At 41.7% G+C, this 17,425-nt stretch overlaps 1 protein-coding gene across 2 annotated transcripts in view; it reads right to left on the bottom strand.

Moving 5' to 3' along the window:
- epha4b (eph receptor A4b) overlaps positions 1 to 17,425 on the bottom strand; it is a 100,359-nt gene that overhangs the window by 57,559 nt on the left and 25,375 nt on the right. For both annotated transcript variants that reach the window (XM_051953230.1, XM_051953229.1), the window contains exons 4-5: positions 17,036 to 17,143; positions 14,775 to 15,126 (exon numbers count right to left, since the gene is read on the bottom strand). In XM_051953230.1, coding sequence (XP_051809190.1) covers positions 14,775 to 15,126; positions 17,036 to 17,143 — 460 coding nt within the window. The remainder of the gene's footprint in view (positions 1 to 14,774; positions 15,127 to 17,035; positions 17,144 to 17,425) is intronic.

The following is a 17,425-nucleotide window of genomic DNA, read 5'->3' as shown; positions in this document are numbered from 1 at the left end:
GAGTGTCAGCCATGTTAACTTTAAAAGGGTTTAAGTGTCACTGTTGTGTTTACAGCTTGGTTCATTCATTAAGTGACCAAAATTTAAAAATGATTTCAGTCATCGACTTCAGTCATTCAGCCATGGCACTGGCTGCTTGTGACATGTCTTTCAACATGAAAACAACACCATACTGACATATTAATAAGGTAAAAAAAAAAAAGTGAACTTGATTTTCATTGGAGGGAGACTTAAGTACAGCTTTTTCAGCTTTTGACTCAAGCAAGACAAAACCAACTTGTGTTTTTATGTAAAATCACTTTAAAGACATTAAAGCGGCAAATCTTCACGTATCAGAAGCTGGGACCTGTGAATGTTCGTCATTTTGTCTTGATTAATGACCCACCAGATTAAATCATTATCAAAATAGCAGTGTCAACGAATTCTATTTATACGTGCTCTCCAAACGGAAGCATGGCATTAATGTGATATATTAACCTTTTTAGGGGTGTGACCTCCTTCTATATTACAAGGCACTTTAACACATGTAGCCTTTACGGTTCATTTGAAATATACTGTTCAGGGGTCATGCAGAAGTATGAAGTGGCTGTTCATTGCATGAGCACTACAGGGCTTTTCCTGGCTTACAGTTGGCCTTCAGGGGGTGACTATGCATGACAGTAAGCATGACGGGTGTGCATAAAGTAAAGGTAATGAGTCTGTGGTCCCTTATTTGACAGAAACCTGTGTATCCTGTTGTGACTGTTAAATGAGCCGGTGTTGGTTATGGTTGAGTAAATGAGGTAGCAAAACAGGAAAATCTCTGAACTAACAGCAGAAACTTGCATACTGTGGAAAATTCTAATGTTTTGGTTAATGCAGTGAATGATAGCTCCAATTCCTTGGATCTGCGATGAACCCTCCAGTCAGTTCAGGACACGTTAGAAGACTACAGCTGCGTGTACGTATGAGCAGTTACATCATGCTTAAGCAATGTTTAATTGATTGTGGGAATAACAGAAGCAGCTGATTGTGAGACTTCAGAACAGATATTCAGCTGATGCTCAGTGGGGCAGACTTAGACACAAGTACACACTCTTGAAGCACAAACCCGATATCTCACAGTCGAAGTCATTACATTCTAATTATATTCATGCAGGCAGCTCTGCACATATTCAAAATCACGTTAGCTGCATTTTTCCCAAACAAGACTGTGAGCGTTCTCCTCTCCTCCTCCGCTTCCCTTTCAGACGTTCTTACTAGTTTAACTGCTAATTGCTCTGTTCTCTTGCTCTCTTTCGCACTTGGTTCAAGTCAAACATTGGCTCCCTGCCGGCTTTACCATAAAGGGCACAAAGAGGAGAAAACTCTGTGTGTGTATTTGTGGATGGGTGGGGGGTATCGTGAGTGTGTCTGTGTTTGTGTGTGTGTGTGCGTGCGCGAACGAGTGTGTTGAGTTGGAAGGGAGGGAAGTTGTGTAAAGCTTGCTGGCCCACGGGAGATGAGCTCCATAATGGTCACCATGGCAACAGGCTTTCAAGATGGAACCCTTCGAGTACCCCTCGAGTGCCACAGCTCCTGGAGCACAGAGCACCCTGTGTGCATGTGTGCAGGTGTGTGCGTGTGCGTGTGTGTGTGTACATACAGGCGTTAGTTGAGGCAAGCTACTTAAAAATTGATACATCAAGCGTCAGTGGAGAAATCTGACATGATTGAATCTGACGTCCTTAACGGCCACCGGGGTCGCATCTGTGGGTGTGTGTGTGTATGTGAGTGAGTGTGTGTGTGTATGTTTGTGTGTGTTTGTCCTCATGTGTACATGTCCGTGAAACACGCTTTTGGTTGAATTCACATGTTGTCATACTAAGCAAACTCGTGATAGCCGTTAAATAAATGCCGTATTAGTATGTGAAAACATACACATATAGGTCCTGAGAAATCATTGTGTTATTACTATTTTACAATATAAACAAAACCTTTTCAATTCATTAACTGGCTGTACAATAGTGTGTTACCTCAGCACACCAAAGTGTCGCTTTTAAAAGCTGCATAAGATCACGACCCATGTGGCTTTATTAGATGTGTGTTTTTGTCGTTAACAATTTCCTTTGCTGATAAGTGGAAGTAATATGTGTGTGTGTGTGTGTTTTTGTGTGTGATATGAGGTTGTGTTTATAGAGCAGAGAGCAAATGTGTGTGAGCGTCTGCGTGTGTGGTAATGAAGAGGTTTGTGTGGGATAAAGATGTCAGCATCAGAGTCCAGCCCCCTGCTGAGATCCTTTAATCCCTAATCGGAGTTCATAACAACCTTTAACACCATAATATTCACCATTACTACTAATCCTGTGAAACACACATACAGACGCACGCACACACAATTCCAAAGCAAGCCAGTGATGTTGTTAGCTCTTTTCTTTTTTTCTTTCTTTTTCTTTCTTTCTGTCTTTTTTTTTTTGAGCAAATAAACAAACATCGGAAAGAAGCATTGTTCAAAACTAGTAGGTTAGCTTATGCTCAGTCAAGTTTAACACATTTACACATTCATTAAGAAGTAACACATGAATATTATGTCACCTGTAATCATAATTTGTATTGCAGTGTGCATACACCGACTTGCAACACAAGTTGATTTACAGCAATGTTAATGAGAATGTTTGCTTTCAAAAACACTTTCATGGCTCATTCCAGTATCTGCAGTCTCAGTGTTTGGTCATATTTTACAACAGAAATGCAGAGATTGACCTATTTTAGTAGAAAAATGATATTAAAAACGAACTTAAATTATAATTAGGAAATGTACAGGATACTGGTGCCTGAAATAAAGTTATTTACTGTACAGCAGTTTAACTATGGAATCAACTTTTTGTAAATAAACTGGTTGAGCTTTATTGAAAAGGTAAAATTATGTAGATGATCATCGTTCATCTCTCTGACAATGTGTATCTTAAAGTAGTCAGCAACTTCCTATCAAGACACCGCTTGACTCCGCACCACTTCCATTTGTACTCTGCTACATGTGCTGCAGACAGTGCCGAGAGTGTTGTAAACAGTGGAGTAGGAGCTGTTCCACTGGACAAACTATGTGATGACTCAAATTTAAAATTATCCAAAGCATCTTTTTTCTGTAACGTAAAAAAAAAATCTTTTAAGAATTTTTTTAATTAATACGTCTATTTTCAAATGTGCTTGTGTTTGATCCTGTTGTATGTGTGGGCATATAAAAAAACTTACTGAAAGAATCCTCTTTCACATTTAAAAAGTAGAATTTTGTCAACTTCAATAAGATTTGTGTTTGCATAATTGACACCAGTTTTTGCTAATTCAGCCACAGCTGTTTATCACACAAGAGTGGAGTTAGGTCCACGGGGAGTTAGGTCCTCAAACTCTGATGTATTCTTTTGAGGCTCATATAGCAGCAATTATTTTTAACTGCAAGAGATTTTTATTGAAGAAGACCAGTCTGGATCACATGTTTGCAGAGCGTCCAAGAGGCATGAGCCGTGACCGCATAGACCTCCATGATTGACATCTTAGGACAGACCCTCACTTTGTTTATGGTGTCTTATGACTCCTCTGACCCGCACACACACACATGCTTACGAACACGGTCAGCAGATATGAAATGGTTTATGATGTCCACTACATGAAGCACATGAGTACACTCAGACTGCTTTCTGATCTACTCTCTGTCCTCTGGATACCAGCCAATTACTGAGAGCGGCCAAGGGGAACTACGGAACGAGGCTCTCTCGCTTCCTATTCTCTCCATTTTCTGTTTTTCTCCGTTGTCTGTTTTTCCCCTATCTCTCTTATTTTCCCTCCTGTCTGTCTGTCTGTCTGTCTCTGTTTTTCTGTCTCTGTCCTCTCTTCCTTTCTCACCATCTCTGCTTGATTCTCTTTATTTGTGTGTGTGTGTGTGTGTGTGTGTGTGTGTGTGTGTGTGTGTGTGTGTGTGTGTGTGTGTGTGTGTGTGTGTGTGTGTGTGTGTGTGTGTGTGTGTGTGTGTGTGAGAGAGTCTGCCTTTGTATGTGTGTGTCTTTATTTCCCAATGGGCTGTCTGTCATACTTTGACCCTGACCTTCTCCAGAGCTCCTGCACAAATATTTACTCTCTCGCTGACAGGCACGCACACATACACAAACCCCTTTTTGAAAAAAAAGAAAAAAAATCACAGGGAAAGAGAACAAGCTCAATTTCAGTGCAATTAAAGCAAACACACATCCACACAGACGCACACTTTTCCAGTGGTAACCCAAGCTGATGGCTCACTAATTTTGAGCCAGTGTGATTATCTCGCAGTCTAAAAACAGATTAAATAGATACCAGGTGCATGTGTGTTTCTGTCTGAAAGAGGTCATGGGCGAGAGACGGACAGAGAGAGAGAGAGAGAGAGAGAGAGGGAGGAAGAGGAGGGAGAGAGCATGACAGGCCTATAGAAGTCTGTTGGGAGTTTGGTTCACAGTCGGAATAACTTACTCCTCTGTCTGTTTTGCTATCAAGACAAAGGCCAGAGGAATGCAAGGATTCACCATCTCCCTTTAGCCAGGCGGACCACCACAGCACAAGTTTCCATACGCAGATTTATGCTTTTACTATTCCCACACACACTTTCTCTCCCCGGATGCACAAAGCTTAAACATCTTCTTAAGTCCACAGAGCTTTAACACATTACAAACACACTCATGTAGCCTCCACACACATCGCGGCAGTAAACGTGCCCACATCAGCTTCGGCCCCGTGACCAGCAGAGTGTGTGTAGGAGGAGCAGTGCACCTCTTTTCCTCACCCACGTTATTTTCAGTTCATCACTCTCAATAATTCATCCTCTCAGGCAGAGAAGGAAAGGAGAGCCCCGTGCCTTTTTCTCTGTCACTCACAAACACACACACACACACACACACACACACACACACACACACACACACACACACACACACACACACACACACACACACTCTCTCTCTCTTTCGCAGATGTACCTGTCAAGTGGGAGGCCGTACTCTTGCTGTCTTTATTTTGTGAGTGGGCAGTGGCTGACTTTGTCAACCAAACTCACAGCAAATTGACTTGAAACCGAGGTGAACTCTGCTCTCACATGTTTTATCCTTATCTATGGTGGAGACGTCATAGTCAGGATTTATTTTTAAGAAAACACTAAGGCTCTAAAGAAGATGCTTAAGATTGCTGCCTCGCTCAAGGTCACAGTAGACTCTAAAGGAGTTGGTTTCTGAGTGTGTACACAATTCTATGAATGAACATAAGTATTTATGTGTGTGCATGTGTACGCCTCAAGTGGCATCCTCCACTGACAGATACAGAATTGCCTTGCAATTCCATAAATAATACTTCCCCTTTCGTACCTCCTTGAGACCTCTGCACCTACTCAGCATGCAGGAAGTTGAGGGTGTCACATACAAAAGAGTTCCCACTTGGGAAAATTGCCACGCCGGGTCCCCTTTGACTTCTCTACAACAAAATCTGAAAAACTCAGTCCCACAGGAGCTTTTCATATGAATACTTATCGACAAAACAATTAGATCTATGCACAAACCTGCTTATGAAGGAGCCTTGAAAGGTAATGACACTCATAGACCTCAGTGATGCCCTGTAGCATAGCAGTGCAGCTGGGTAGTAGAGAGCTCTTAGTGTCTGACATAGACTTTATGATTTATGCTGCTATTCTTGGCCTCATTTATCTCAGCTACATTTAAAATGATTAACAGTCAGGCTCTACATTTGCATCAGCTGTGTTAAGTAAGAGTTTGTTTCCTAAAACTTGCATATTTTGTTTAACTTACAGAAGATGTTGTTTTCTTGTTGCTCAATAATAATACAGTACAACATAACAGGCATTGATCAGCAGAATTTGCAAATCATAGTTTTTAAGCTATTCAGATCATCCCCATTACCACCTTACAACCCCTTAGGAAAAAAAATTAATTTTGGCAAATTGACATCATTAAAAATGTCATGATTTAGCTATTAGCAGTTCTTGTTGTCTGCAGACATGACATACTGTCAAGTACAGATCACTTACAATATCTAAGAAAGCTTTGAAACATTAGTATCAGGCAAGGTCTAGAGTTATAAGGAGCATCTTGTGTGCTGTGATTACTGATTTGATTTATTGATGTTTGCCTTCAGAGGACAGACACAGAATGTAAAAATCTGTGAATCTGTCATATTTGACTCAGTGATTTTTGCGGCTAACTGTGTCGATCAGATGTTAAGGGTTTTTAAGTACCTTAACTGCCACTCAACTGGCAGCTGACCATGTTGATAAGCAGGCCAAACCAGAGGGCCAAAAGGCAACACACGCACACATGCTCACCAGTAAACATGTTTTGCTCTCGATGCGAGGCGTCATTTGAGTCTACAGGCACTGCTGATATTTTCCATCTATAGCATTTAATACCACAGCAGCTGGTCTAAACAGAGATGTTTAAAAATGAATCAGAATCTGACACATCTCTCACCAGGGTTCTGTGTAACATTGTTCTTTGTTCTGGCTCACACCGCAGATTGAAAAGTCATTTTGAATTTTGTGAGTGGTTCGTTTTGGTTCCAGAACAATCGCGCAGCTGTAATACGTACAAGAGCAGCAACAAATTGGATTTCGACCACGGCTACATCTGTACGCCGGCGCTGAGCAATAATGCCTATGCTGCAGCAGTCCAATCAGCCTGACAGGCTGATCGTACATCTGGAAGCCATCCATAAACTAGAAAGAGAGTAAGGGGAGGGGATCAGGGGAAGGGGTCAATGGCTGCCTTCCTGTTGCCATGTTTCCTGTTCTGCAGACCCACTGGCTGCCTGCACGACTCCTCTGCTCTACCTTTTATGAAACTTTAGGATTTTAAATGGAGAGAATTTAACTCTATGGAAATGTGAAGATTATGAACTTTCCCATGAGAGCGCACATGTTTATCCCTAACTGGAACTCAAATGCATATGGAACACGACCAATTAATGGGAACTGTACCCAAAGGAGACACGCTCTCCCCTCTACACCTCTCTCCTCTCTCACCGCCTCTGTCTGTGGGGAATAGTGCTATATAAGGATGTGAGGAGTTGAAACATGCATTAACAGTTTCTCAGTCCTTGGCCTGCTTTCCCTCTGTTCTCTTAGGGTTTGTTCACACAGCTCAACCCACTGCACCAGACTCAGCCGAGCCACACAAGGTCCTGTCACTCCAAAGCCACATTTATGTCCTCAGGTTTTGTTGTGTCTAACACCTCCTTGGTGCAAACACCATCTTGGTGCCAAGGTGGCTTTTGGCAACTCAGCTTATGTGTCGACGGTGATCGGCCATGGCAAGAGAGGAACTGTGCGTGGAGACTGTGTGAATAGACATAATCTGGGTCAGTGCTGTGTGGGTATGTAGATGGGGACTACGTGCATGTAGAGGATATAGCGAGAGCCTAAACCTTTGTGATTTTGTGTCATTTATTCCAACACAAAAGAGAGGAGATGAGCAAGAGGGACAGGGAAAAGGAGATGGAGTTTAGGAAGGACATGTGAAAGAGCAGATAAAGGAGAATAAAAGAGAAATGAAGCAAAAGGTGGCTGTCATTACCCAAATAAATGAAAAGTGAAGTCAGACAGAGCAGCATAAGACAAACACTCGCACAGACAGGTAAAAGGACAGATGATTGGCCTTTACTTGGCCCATATATCCGCTTGTCCTTTAAGAACATCTGGCTTGTAATAACACCCTGCTGCCTGACACTTCAGCAGCTTAATGCCCTAATGCCTGCAGCAGTGCACACACACACACACACTCACATAACCTTTCACAAATTGCATCAACTGTATTTACACAAAAATCTCTGGACTAGCTGCCTAAATCCTTCTGTTAGCCACCCACCACCCTGCTACCCACACCTTTGAGCTGACAAGCTCCCCGAGCTGCCACCTCGAAAGGAGCAAAGAAATGAGAAAACGTTTGTGTGGGAGAGCGAGGAAGAACATACTACAGGAGGGAGGCCTTGACCTTCAAAAGTCTGTATCTGATCAACATAAAAATGCTCACTTTACCCGCTGCCTCCACAACACACACACTTCTGTTGTTAAGGATAGACGCAAATAAAGTCCACCGAGCTTTCAGAGCAAACACAAAGATCTCACACAGGTGTGAAGATGAGCCTTTTCTACGTCTGCTCAGACCTTTCATTATAAAGGAACAGCAATCCTCTTATGAGATACAAAGTTTAAAATTCTTTTGTGTACATGTCTGTGCATGTTATCCAGTCTTATGAGTGCTTATGCATGACTCAAGTGTTTCTTTTCGTTAAATGCAATCGAGAGCATACCCTTACAGAGCCCTTACAGCACAAGTATCATACACTGTTTTTTCTGTACTGGATGTAAGGTTTCTTGCCGAGAACAAAGGCTTTTTAATTCCTTTCTTGCTGGGCTATGGTCAGTGCCGCGCCTGATTGACTGAACAGCTGAGCTGGAGGCCTCTGATTGCTGCTTGTGGTGTGCTGTTTCTCTAGTTTTTGTACATCCCTCTGCCTTAAAGGACAAATTCAACATTGGCAGCTCTTTCATGGATACCAAAAGTTGACGTTTTCTTGCTTGTACTTCTGTGCTGCATCTTTTGTTGACAGTTGCCCGAGCACAGATTTTCGTTTTGATCTTTGGGCTTGTTGATACCAAATCTGGCAGCAGCATATGAGAAAGCTACTGTGCCCAAACCAGAAATAGTGTGTGACATGTTTTACTGTTGATTTGTGTGCAGATTATGAGACATAGCATGCTAATTAGTGAGCTTTTAGAGGTGCGCGTAGGTGGATTTCATTATCTTTGAACGGTTTCTAGTTCTTATGCCAAGTTGAGCAAAGCAGTCGTGGGCTGTTTCACCTTTTTCATTTATATGGAAAACTATTAAAATATATTCCAAAAATGGCTTTGCCAAAACAGATCTTTCAAATGTTAAACTATGATTTTAACCTTCTAAGCCCCAAAACCCGCTGGTGGGTGAGAAAGACTTATTATATTGAAAAAATGCCAAAATTACACCAATTATCAGAACCAGAAACTGTGAAAACAGAAAGAATCAAACATTTTCAGTTTTTAGAAGGTCCTTATACTTATCTGTGACATGCTGTTCAGACATTTCACTTCATTCTGCATGTTTCATTTCAAATTTTGCCCAAAATGAAGCGTTTACACAAACAGTGTGAAAAACTAAACAAATCTGCAGTCATAGTCACAACCATTAAGCTATATCCGACAGTCACATCTCAAAAATCGAAGGATTATTCAGCTGAATCAAAGACATCGAACTTTCGCTTTTTTAATTTTTGCGTGATTTACGACGATACAACTTCGTCATACTGCACAAAAGACATTTTTGACAACTAGCCATGGTTGTGCTGTTTCCACAGAGGTTCAGGACTTTATATTGCAGTAGAGAAACTGATCGGGGGTCAGAGAATAAGAACAGAGAAGTGAGATTGATGTCAGAAAGAGAGAAAAAAAAAAACAAGTTACTGAAAATGCTGACCTACTGTATTCTCTCAAGTATTACTTTAAGTCACGTAGCAGCCTAGAAAAGTTAAGAGTTGAAATCTATTGTTCTCAGTGTTGCGAATGAGCTCATAGCTGATCGGACAATTCACACCAGATCAGATGCACACTGGACTTGTTCCTCAGTGATTCACACTTTGGTTTCGACCCAATTTGAGAAGTGAAAAGAACAGCAGGAGAGCTAAGTGGAATCAGTATGAGTGTGGTGTGACTTTGAAAAGTTCCTCTTGTAAACTAAGTTCTCGCTTCATGTTGGCAGCATCAAAACAGACAAATTAATAAGAAGAAAAGGAGAAGAAGCAGACCATTAGGAAGGTATAGCCAGCAGGTAGACAGACAGACATGTCATGCTGACCCATATTACTTCTGCCCGCTCAGAAGGAGAGAGGAGATGAGAGCAAGAGAATTTGTGTTGAGGTGACAGGTGTCTGTCCTTCTTCACTCGGTCTCCTCCATCTCTCAGGCATCTGAGGCAGTAATTGGTGCTGTCAGACACACAGAGAAGGACAGAACACACAAACACACACCCGGCCATAACCACACATACACCCACACACACACACTCCTGCCCTTCAGCATGTACCCCTAGGGCTTAAAGCAGGAGAGGTTTGAGAGGAGTATTCACTACATTCCCTACCAGCTGTGAGAGACGCAGACAGCAACAGAGAGCGAGGGGAGTACGAGGTGGAAATGGAGGGGGTAGAGGAAACAGTGGCAGACAGAAACAGAGAGGGCAAACAGGAACAGAATACACAAGAGACAAAGACACAGAGAGTAAAGAAATCAAGGGAAGGAGCGAGGCGGGGAGCTTCGCCTGCATAGACAGAGGCCTCAGCATGGGGGAGAGGGAGATGGAGGAGAAGTGACAAGGGTGTGCAAAGTGACAGAGAGACACAGAGGAGGGGAGAGAGAGAGATTATGCAACTGCACTGGTGACGAGGCAGATGAGTATGATTTCATGGGACTGAGCAGAGGAGTCATGGCCATCGGAGCAACAGTGTGTTTAGTGCATGGCTCAGTACACAAAAAAACTGAAGTGACGGGAAAACAACCGAGGCACACGCGAATATAAAAAAGCATGGGTTAAACACTGGCATTCTGTATTATTCATTTTACAAAAATAAATCCATAGAATGATCAACACCGATAATGAATTGATCCAATGAAAAGGTACGAAAGGTTGTTTTGTTTGGACTGAATCCCACATAAGCTGCATCCGAAAATCACAGAGGAAACAAATGTGCCTTAATCTGCTTAACCAACAAATATCTACTAGTTTAAGTGATGTTTGTTACACTATGACAGGGATAATATGTTTTACAGGTCCCAGCATTTGCTATAATTTTTTTGCAGAAGTAAGTTAATGTGTAATATTTCTAAACAGTGGTTCTGAGACCATGTCAAATTCAGCTGGTATTCTTTCAATTTTTTCTTTCAGCGCAAAACCCTGTCAAGGTAATGCATATCACGAATGCTTCACCATCTATTGCTCTCTATTTTACACTGTCATCGTTCCTCTGAATGGTAAGCATCTCATTCTTTTTGATGTTTTCTAGGTTTTTTTTTTGTCAAACTCGTAGCTGCTTTGTCTCTGTCGCTATGGTTGCACCAGTATACAGCTCTGGTTGATGTAAAGCCATTACTGCTGGTGCAGCAGATGCAAGAAAGTCACCATAGACACTCGAAAATGCATATAAACTACAGAAAGATGGTACAGAAACTATAGTGCGAGATTTACCTGACACTACCAGGCTTAATCAGCATTGTTTGAACTTATTTCTCAAGGGCTTTAATGCGGTAGACATTCATTTACATGTCAAAGCCCCTTGTCCATTGGGACACATCTGGTAGGCCGAACACGTACAATTTTTCTGTCTGTGTAGCTTTCTAAATTACAGACAAACACACAGTTAAATCAATAATGTTCCTGATATTTAATTGAATCAAATGGATTACTTTTTGGAAGTTCTTTCAAGGAAATCCCTCCATAAACTATTATGAATTTTTCGATGTTCTTTATTCAATCACAACTTAAAGAAGCACTACTCACATTGGCAGTCAGCAGTCCAGCAAATTATTAAGAACTCTTTGAGCATGTAAGATTACAGATCTGTGGCCTCTTTTTAAAGAACTTTGCTTGTTTTGGTCCTTTAATAAGAAGAACTAGTATATCATAATGGTCACATTAGACAACAGTTTCCATCTCAACCTAGTACTGTGTTTGTGTTTAAGTCACTCATTCACTCATTTCCCATAAATCAGATTTTATCTTGTTTCACAGTCTGTTGATAGTTGCTCTGTTTATACTAGAGGAAAAGTGTCCCTCAGCCGCTCGAAACAACTTCCCCCTTTGCCATAAAATAACTGACCAGATTGAATCTAGTGAGTGTCCACCAATAACAACATGAAAACATACAGACACGTTTAAACAGGCATCCTTCAGGAAATAAGAAGCACTGAGTTGGAAGAGGAAAAAGGAGAAAGATGAACCTATGATCTATAAATGTTTAACGAGTGCAGACAGAGGAGATAAGGGCTGCCAGGAGGAGGAGAAGGGAGACAGAAAGAAAAATGGGTGAGGTGAAAAAAGGAAGACAATACCAGGAGAAATGGGTGAGGAGCAAAATGGGTGGCTGGTCGAGTGCGAGAGGTGGAGAACAGTCCCATTATAGAAGCAGACACCAGAGCAAGGTTAGAAAATAGCAGAGGGGAGGGGAAAGAGGCAGAGATTGTGGAAAAAAGGCTGTAATTGGAGGTGTCTGGTGTTTGTCTAACACAGAGAGACTAGTAATGATTCCATTAGCGCTTCACACCGAGAGAGAGAGAGAGAGACACAGAGAGAATGGGAGGCAGAGGAGAGAGGGAGAGTGACACAGAAACAAAAAGAAGAGGAATGAGAGGCCCCGAAGAGCAGGAAAAGATTCACACAGAGCATTAGAAGACAACAGCGAGCATCGGAGCAGCTAAATGGCCAAAAAAACCAAGCACAACAGAAAAAGAACAAGAGGAAGTGAATCCAAGGCGTCCATTAAATGACTTGCTCACCTGCACAATGATGACAATTACAAATTCCCCTCCAGTCCTTTTTGTAGCTCTCTCTCCCTCACCCACCTCACCCCTTCATCTCTTTGTGTGACAGCGAGCGAGAGAGGATGATTTAAATGCATTAGCGGAGTGTGTTTTCCCTATGGAAGACCTCAGACTGTGTCAGGGCAGGAACCTTTTGTTTGGAGCTGATGCCGAGCGCTAAGAGGACTCTTTAAAAGCCTGGCCCTTGTTCTCTCAGGGACACATTAAAGCGCAACGCACTGTGTTGTTGTACTTCTCTGTGTCCTCTCATGTTTTTCATGAATCTGCCTGATTACGGATTTGGTGCATTAGCTGGCTAAGTGAATTCTGACAAAGGAGGGGAAACAATATGAAAATAGAGGCAAAACCAGCACGAGCACTAAAGTCATTTTAAACAAAAGAAAGCCGGTTTTCCAGAGTGTGAATCTGGCTTCATTTCACCGGCAGCAAACAAACATGAGATATGTTTGGCTGTCATACGTGGGACAGCAAATTCTCCTGCTGTATGAGGAGGAAATTTCATTGCTATGCAAATCCTTTTCAAGATCCCACAAAAATGTTTTCCCTAATACTGAGTAGGTGGCGCAGACATCCCTGCAGCAGGGAGGCTTCAGTTAACCACAAAGGAGTTCAAATCTATTAAAAAATGTTTTTGCTTGCCTCCATAATAATTACTACACCACAAAATACGTCTTCAGATGAATTGGAAACCTTCCTTCTTGTGTTAGACATTGGACACCTGTTATGCCTTCATGTCTACGCCAGGTTTGTAGTGACCACGACTTATTAGACAAGGGACACATATATTTCCTGACATCTGACCTCAGACTGTCAATAAAACTCCATCATTACCTCTGCACATGACTGCAGCACAAACACACACACTCACACATACTGTTACTGAGTTAAAGCCAGCTTGTTAAACACTCTCGCATTGCTCTGTTTATTCTCTCTGGAGTGATAAGACTCAGGCAGCAGACTGATGAGGTCAGAGAGATCACTGAGGTCAGCCGCTCTGCTGCGTCAGACCGACTTTAAATAAAGTTTTACTACAGAGAATGCATCCTGCGCAGTGTCGGCAGCGCAATCATTTGAAAACCTGTCAGTGAGATCACCTGTCAAGTAACCACAGCTTGTCAGTTTGCAAGACAGACGTATAGCTCAACAGTCTGTGTTTCATGATTGAGATGCAGCCAGAGTTCTGCCACAATCTGTGCACATTACCAGTCTGCAAACTGCAGAGTACAGCTTGTTCTTATTCCCTTGTCTCCAAGGCCCAACTGCCAAGTTTTCTGGGCATCTTGGCTGCTGATTCTCCAAAAGAACTGAAATTGCATTATGTGCACCGATTTCAAGTCTGCGGCGATGAATATCTATGATTCCATTTTCTTTTTGGGGAGGAAGCGAGCCCGTAGGGACAGGTGACAGCGTGAGCCTAATACAGCTCGCTCACCCAGATGCATGCATGCACAGTACACATACAAATGCACACACACTGCACACACACACACACACACCATCTGGGGAGTTTTACAACTCAATAATCTGCTTCCTAAGGCATACCTTTTCCTCTCCTCCCACAACGCAACACACATCAATAAGCACTTTCTCATACTGCTCTGCTCTACGCACAAGGGAACATGAGATATTCAGACAAAAAAATAAAAAGAGGAGATGCCCCAAAGCCATTCATACCCTTTCCTATGAAAAAGCTGTCCTTGCAGTGTTGTGGTTGGGAGTGATGGCACACATGCATACACACAAAGTACATCCGTGACCTACCGTAAATACACAGTTATTGTCATTTTATCCTCAGTTTCACAGTAAAATTCACCAAAATGTCTCTGCAAGCACTTCCAGAAAAAGACAGACACACATATTGTATTTAGATATTCACTCTTTACGATATATTTGTGTTGTATAGAGCAGAGTGGACATAATTATCCTTTTAATGTCTGTATATGCTCCTTCCTTTTTGTCTTGTTGAGGGTTCTCACATACTTTGACACATTTTATTTTCATTTCAGAAAGCATCAAAGTTTATTTCAATACACACAAGCTTTAGAACATGACTGCACCACACACACTTCTCATTCTCCTCATTCGTCCTCCTCTGTCTGTCTGTTACCCTCAGAAACACACACACTTACAACTCCAGTCACACACGCCTCCACACCCCCACCCCACTCACGTTGGCAGACGTCCTTGTTCTCCTCGAAGCCCGGTTTGCACACACACCTCCCGATGGGAACCAGCCAGCCTCCATCCGCACTGCAGTACATCTTGGGAGCTTCAAACTCCTCGGAGGCATTCACACACACACCATGGACCTCGACCAGCGCCGTGTCTCCACCCGTTATTGTGTCGGGGAACTGGGCCAAGTTAAGCACAGTGAGCGGACACTTCTTGTAGAAGACCCTAACTGAGACCAGAGCGATGCAGGCACCCAGGTCCTGGAAGGCCAAGTAGAAACCTTTTTTACTCAGGTTGCTGATGTCCCGCACCTCCGTGTTCAGCTTCATCACACGATCACCAACATCCACCTGTGGAAATGACAAATTTGAATTGTGTTAGTTCATTTAATAAGAACATTCAAACTAAATCTGAGCCACCTGAAAGGAAACTACATTTCCAAAACAAAATTAACACTGTCTTGACAATTTGGCAAGAAAATAGAATAAACTAATTTAAAATATAACCCACATTCAAACCCAGATTTAATTTAGTTGGTAGGAAACAGTGCAACTCTAATTTTGGAATGCAACTCTTCTGCTAAGAATCATAAAACCATCTGCAAACAGATGGAGCTGAACCAATACAAAATCTGTTTTGATAAACAGTATGAGAAAATCAGCATACAGCTGCAGGGGGAAACACTCAGAACCACTGCTTTAGTTCTTTTAAAGAAGGAGGATGTAGTGTATTGATTGAAATAGAATAAAAACTGTTTTAATATCAAAGCTTGATCACATTCAGTTCAGTGATACTTAAAGGGTAATTTGGGAAACTTTATTATTAACTTGTTGCATTATTGTGTATTTTGTATTACCCTATTTTGCGTTGTTCATGCTTAACACAACACACATATGCGAATGTTGAACGACGTATGTCCATACACAGTATCCAACAGAAATGAGTGCACCTCTGTGTAAAATCACATAAATGTCAAAGACTTCAAATTGAATCATAGTTACATCATTTCTGAGTTGACTAGCAAAATATTTTATCTTATGCATAATCACAAACACATACTTAAGAGAGCCTCTAAAGCAGAAACTCTTGTGATCACTGACACACAAGTTAGTAAACCTATTATCGCTGAAACAAGATTGAGTCCAGCTGTGATATGAAGACGAGAACTTTCAGTTTTGTAACTATGAGCTATGTCAGTTTGCATTTCTCCAGCATGACTCCACATGAAAAAAAGGCAGAAGAATAAAGTCTGATTGTGTGACTTTAAAATGTGCAAAAAGAATACGGAAAATTTTATGAAAACTAAAAATAAGGATAAACACACTCATAGCAGTGATCAGGGGGTATAGAACAAACCGTAGTAACAGTAATCAGAGCTACAGTGGCCATCTCTCTAAATATGCACTACTTTCACAATCTAGCTGTGAAAAACAAGCATGCTTCAGACTTGGCACAGAAGTCATCGATTAAAAGTTGAGTTTCTGTGACAGCTCAGACAGTGTGAAGGATAATACATTTTGTGAACCTCTAGAAATGGCATCCAAGAGAATACCCTTACTTGATTGTTATTACTAAACTGAAATAAATGAATAAAAGGAAGCCTGATCAATAATGGGAGCACATTCTTTGTTCGGATAAGACCAAGATAAACCAGTCCAGGACTACCACAGTGAATGCACACTCCTGATAATGAAGCACAGAGGTGGGAGTGGGTTCAAATAGGGCTGCATGAGTGCAAAAGGTGTTGGAGGTTTGACATTTATAGATGGTTCCATGAATACCAGTGGATATACGAAAATACCAGCTGACAAGATGACTCCCAGGCTTTAAAGGCCTGGCAGAATTGGCTTTACTCAAGAGTTTCTCAGGAAGAAAAAAGTGAAAACCATGACCTGACCAGGTCTGTCGCCTGACTTGAATCCAATGTAAAACCTTTGTGGTATTTTAAAAAGAAAGGCAGAGCAACACAGCCCCTCCAGCAAAGAGCAGCTCGAAATAACAGTCTCTGAAGAATGTCAGCCCCTCTCTACAAGTTTTGTATCCACCAAAACAAAGATCAACAAAAAGATTTTAATCTCTGACTTTTGCTGCACTGAGTTGAGACTGTGGGACCTGTATTTTAACATAGTACCTGTTGGTTTTTAATGTTACACAAGAGAAAATACCCGCCTTTTCAATTTTTATTTCAGTGATTTTGCTCAGTTGTGTACACACGTCTGTATATTTTAACTGCTTGTGTGTGATTGTGAGCGTTCATACCTGTGTAAAACTTTCATCAGCAGCAATAGTATCAATCTTCACATACTGGCTCTCTTTGATGAACCACAGATTGGCATTGTTGGATTCATAGTAGTACATGTTGAATGTCTGCAAAACAAACAGTGTCCATTAATTTTGAGGCTGTAAAAATGCAAATTATCAGAAAAAACAGAACAATGCACAGTTAACCAAAACAGATATAAGAGGGCCCATCTGATGAGAATGTTAACAAGGCCTCCATTGCTCTGTAGCTGCTTCTCTTCGAATCTCAGTCCATCTGTCTGGATGACCAGTCAGCAACACCGTCTGCAGTTTCGTGAAAGTGCAGCTCTACATTGTGTCACATTAAGTCCACTAGTCTGTCTGCAGATGTAATGAGAGCAAAAAGGG

Source organism: Acanthochromis polyacanthus, chromosome 9, assembly GCF_021347895.1.
Source record: "Acanthochromis polyacanthus isolate Apoly-LR-REF ecotype Palm Island chromosome 9, KAUST_Apoly_ChrSc, whole genome shotgun sequence".
NCBI lineage: Eukaryota > Metazoa > Chordata > Actinopteri > Pomacentridae > Acanthochromis > Acanthochromis polyacanthus.
Note: the sequence above shows the minus strand (reverse complement) of the source record. Positions and strands in the feature narration are given on the sequence as shown.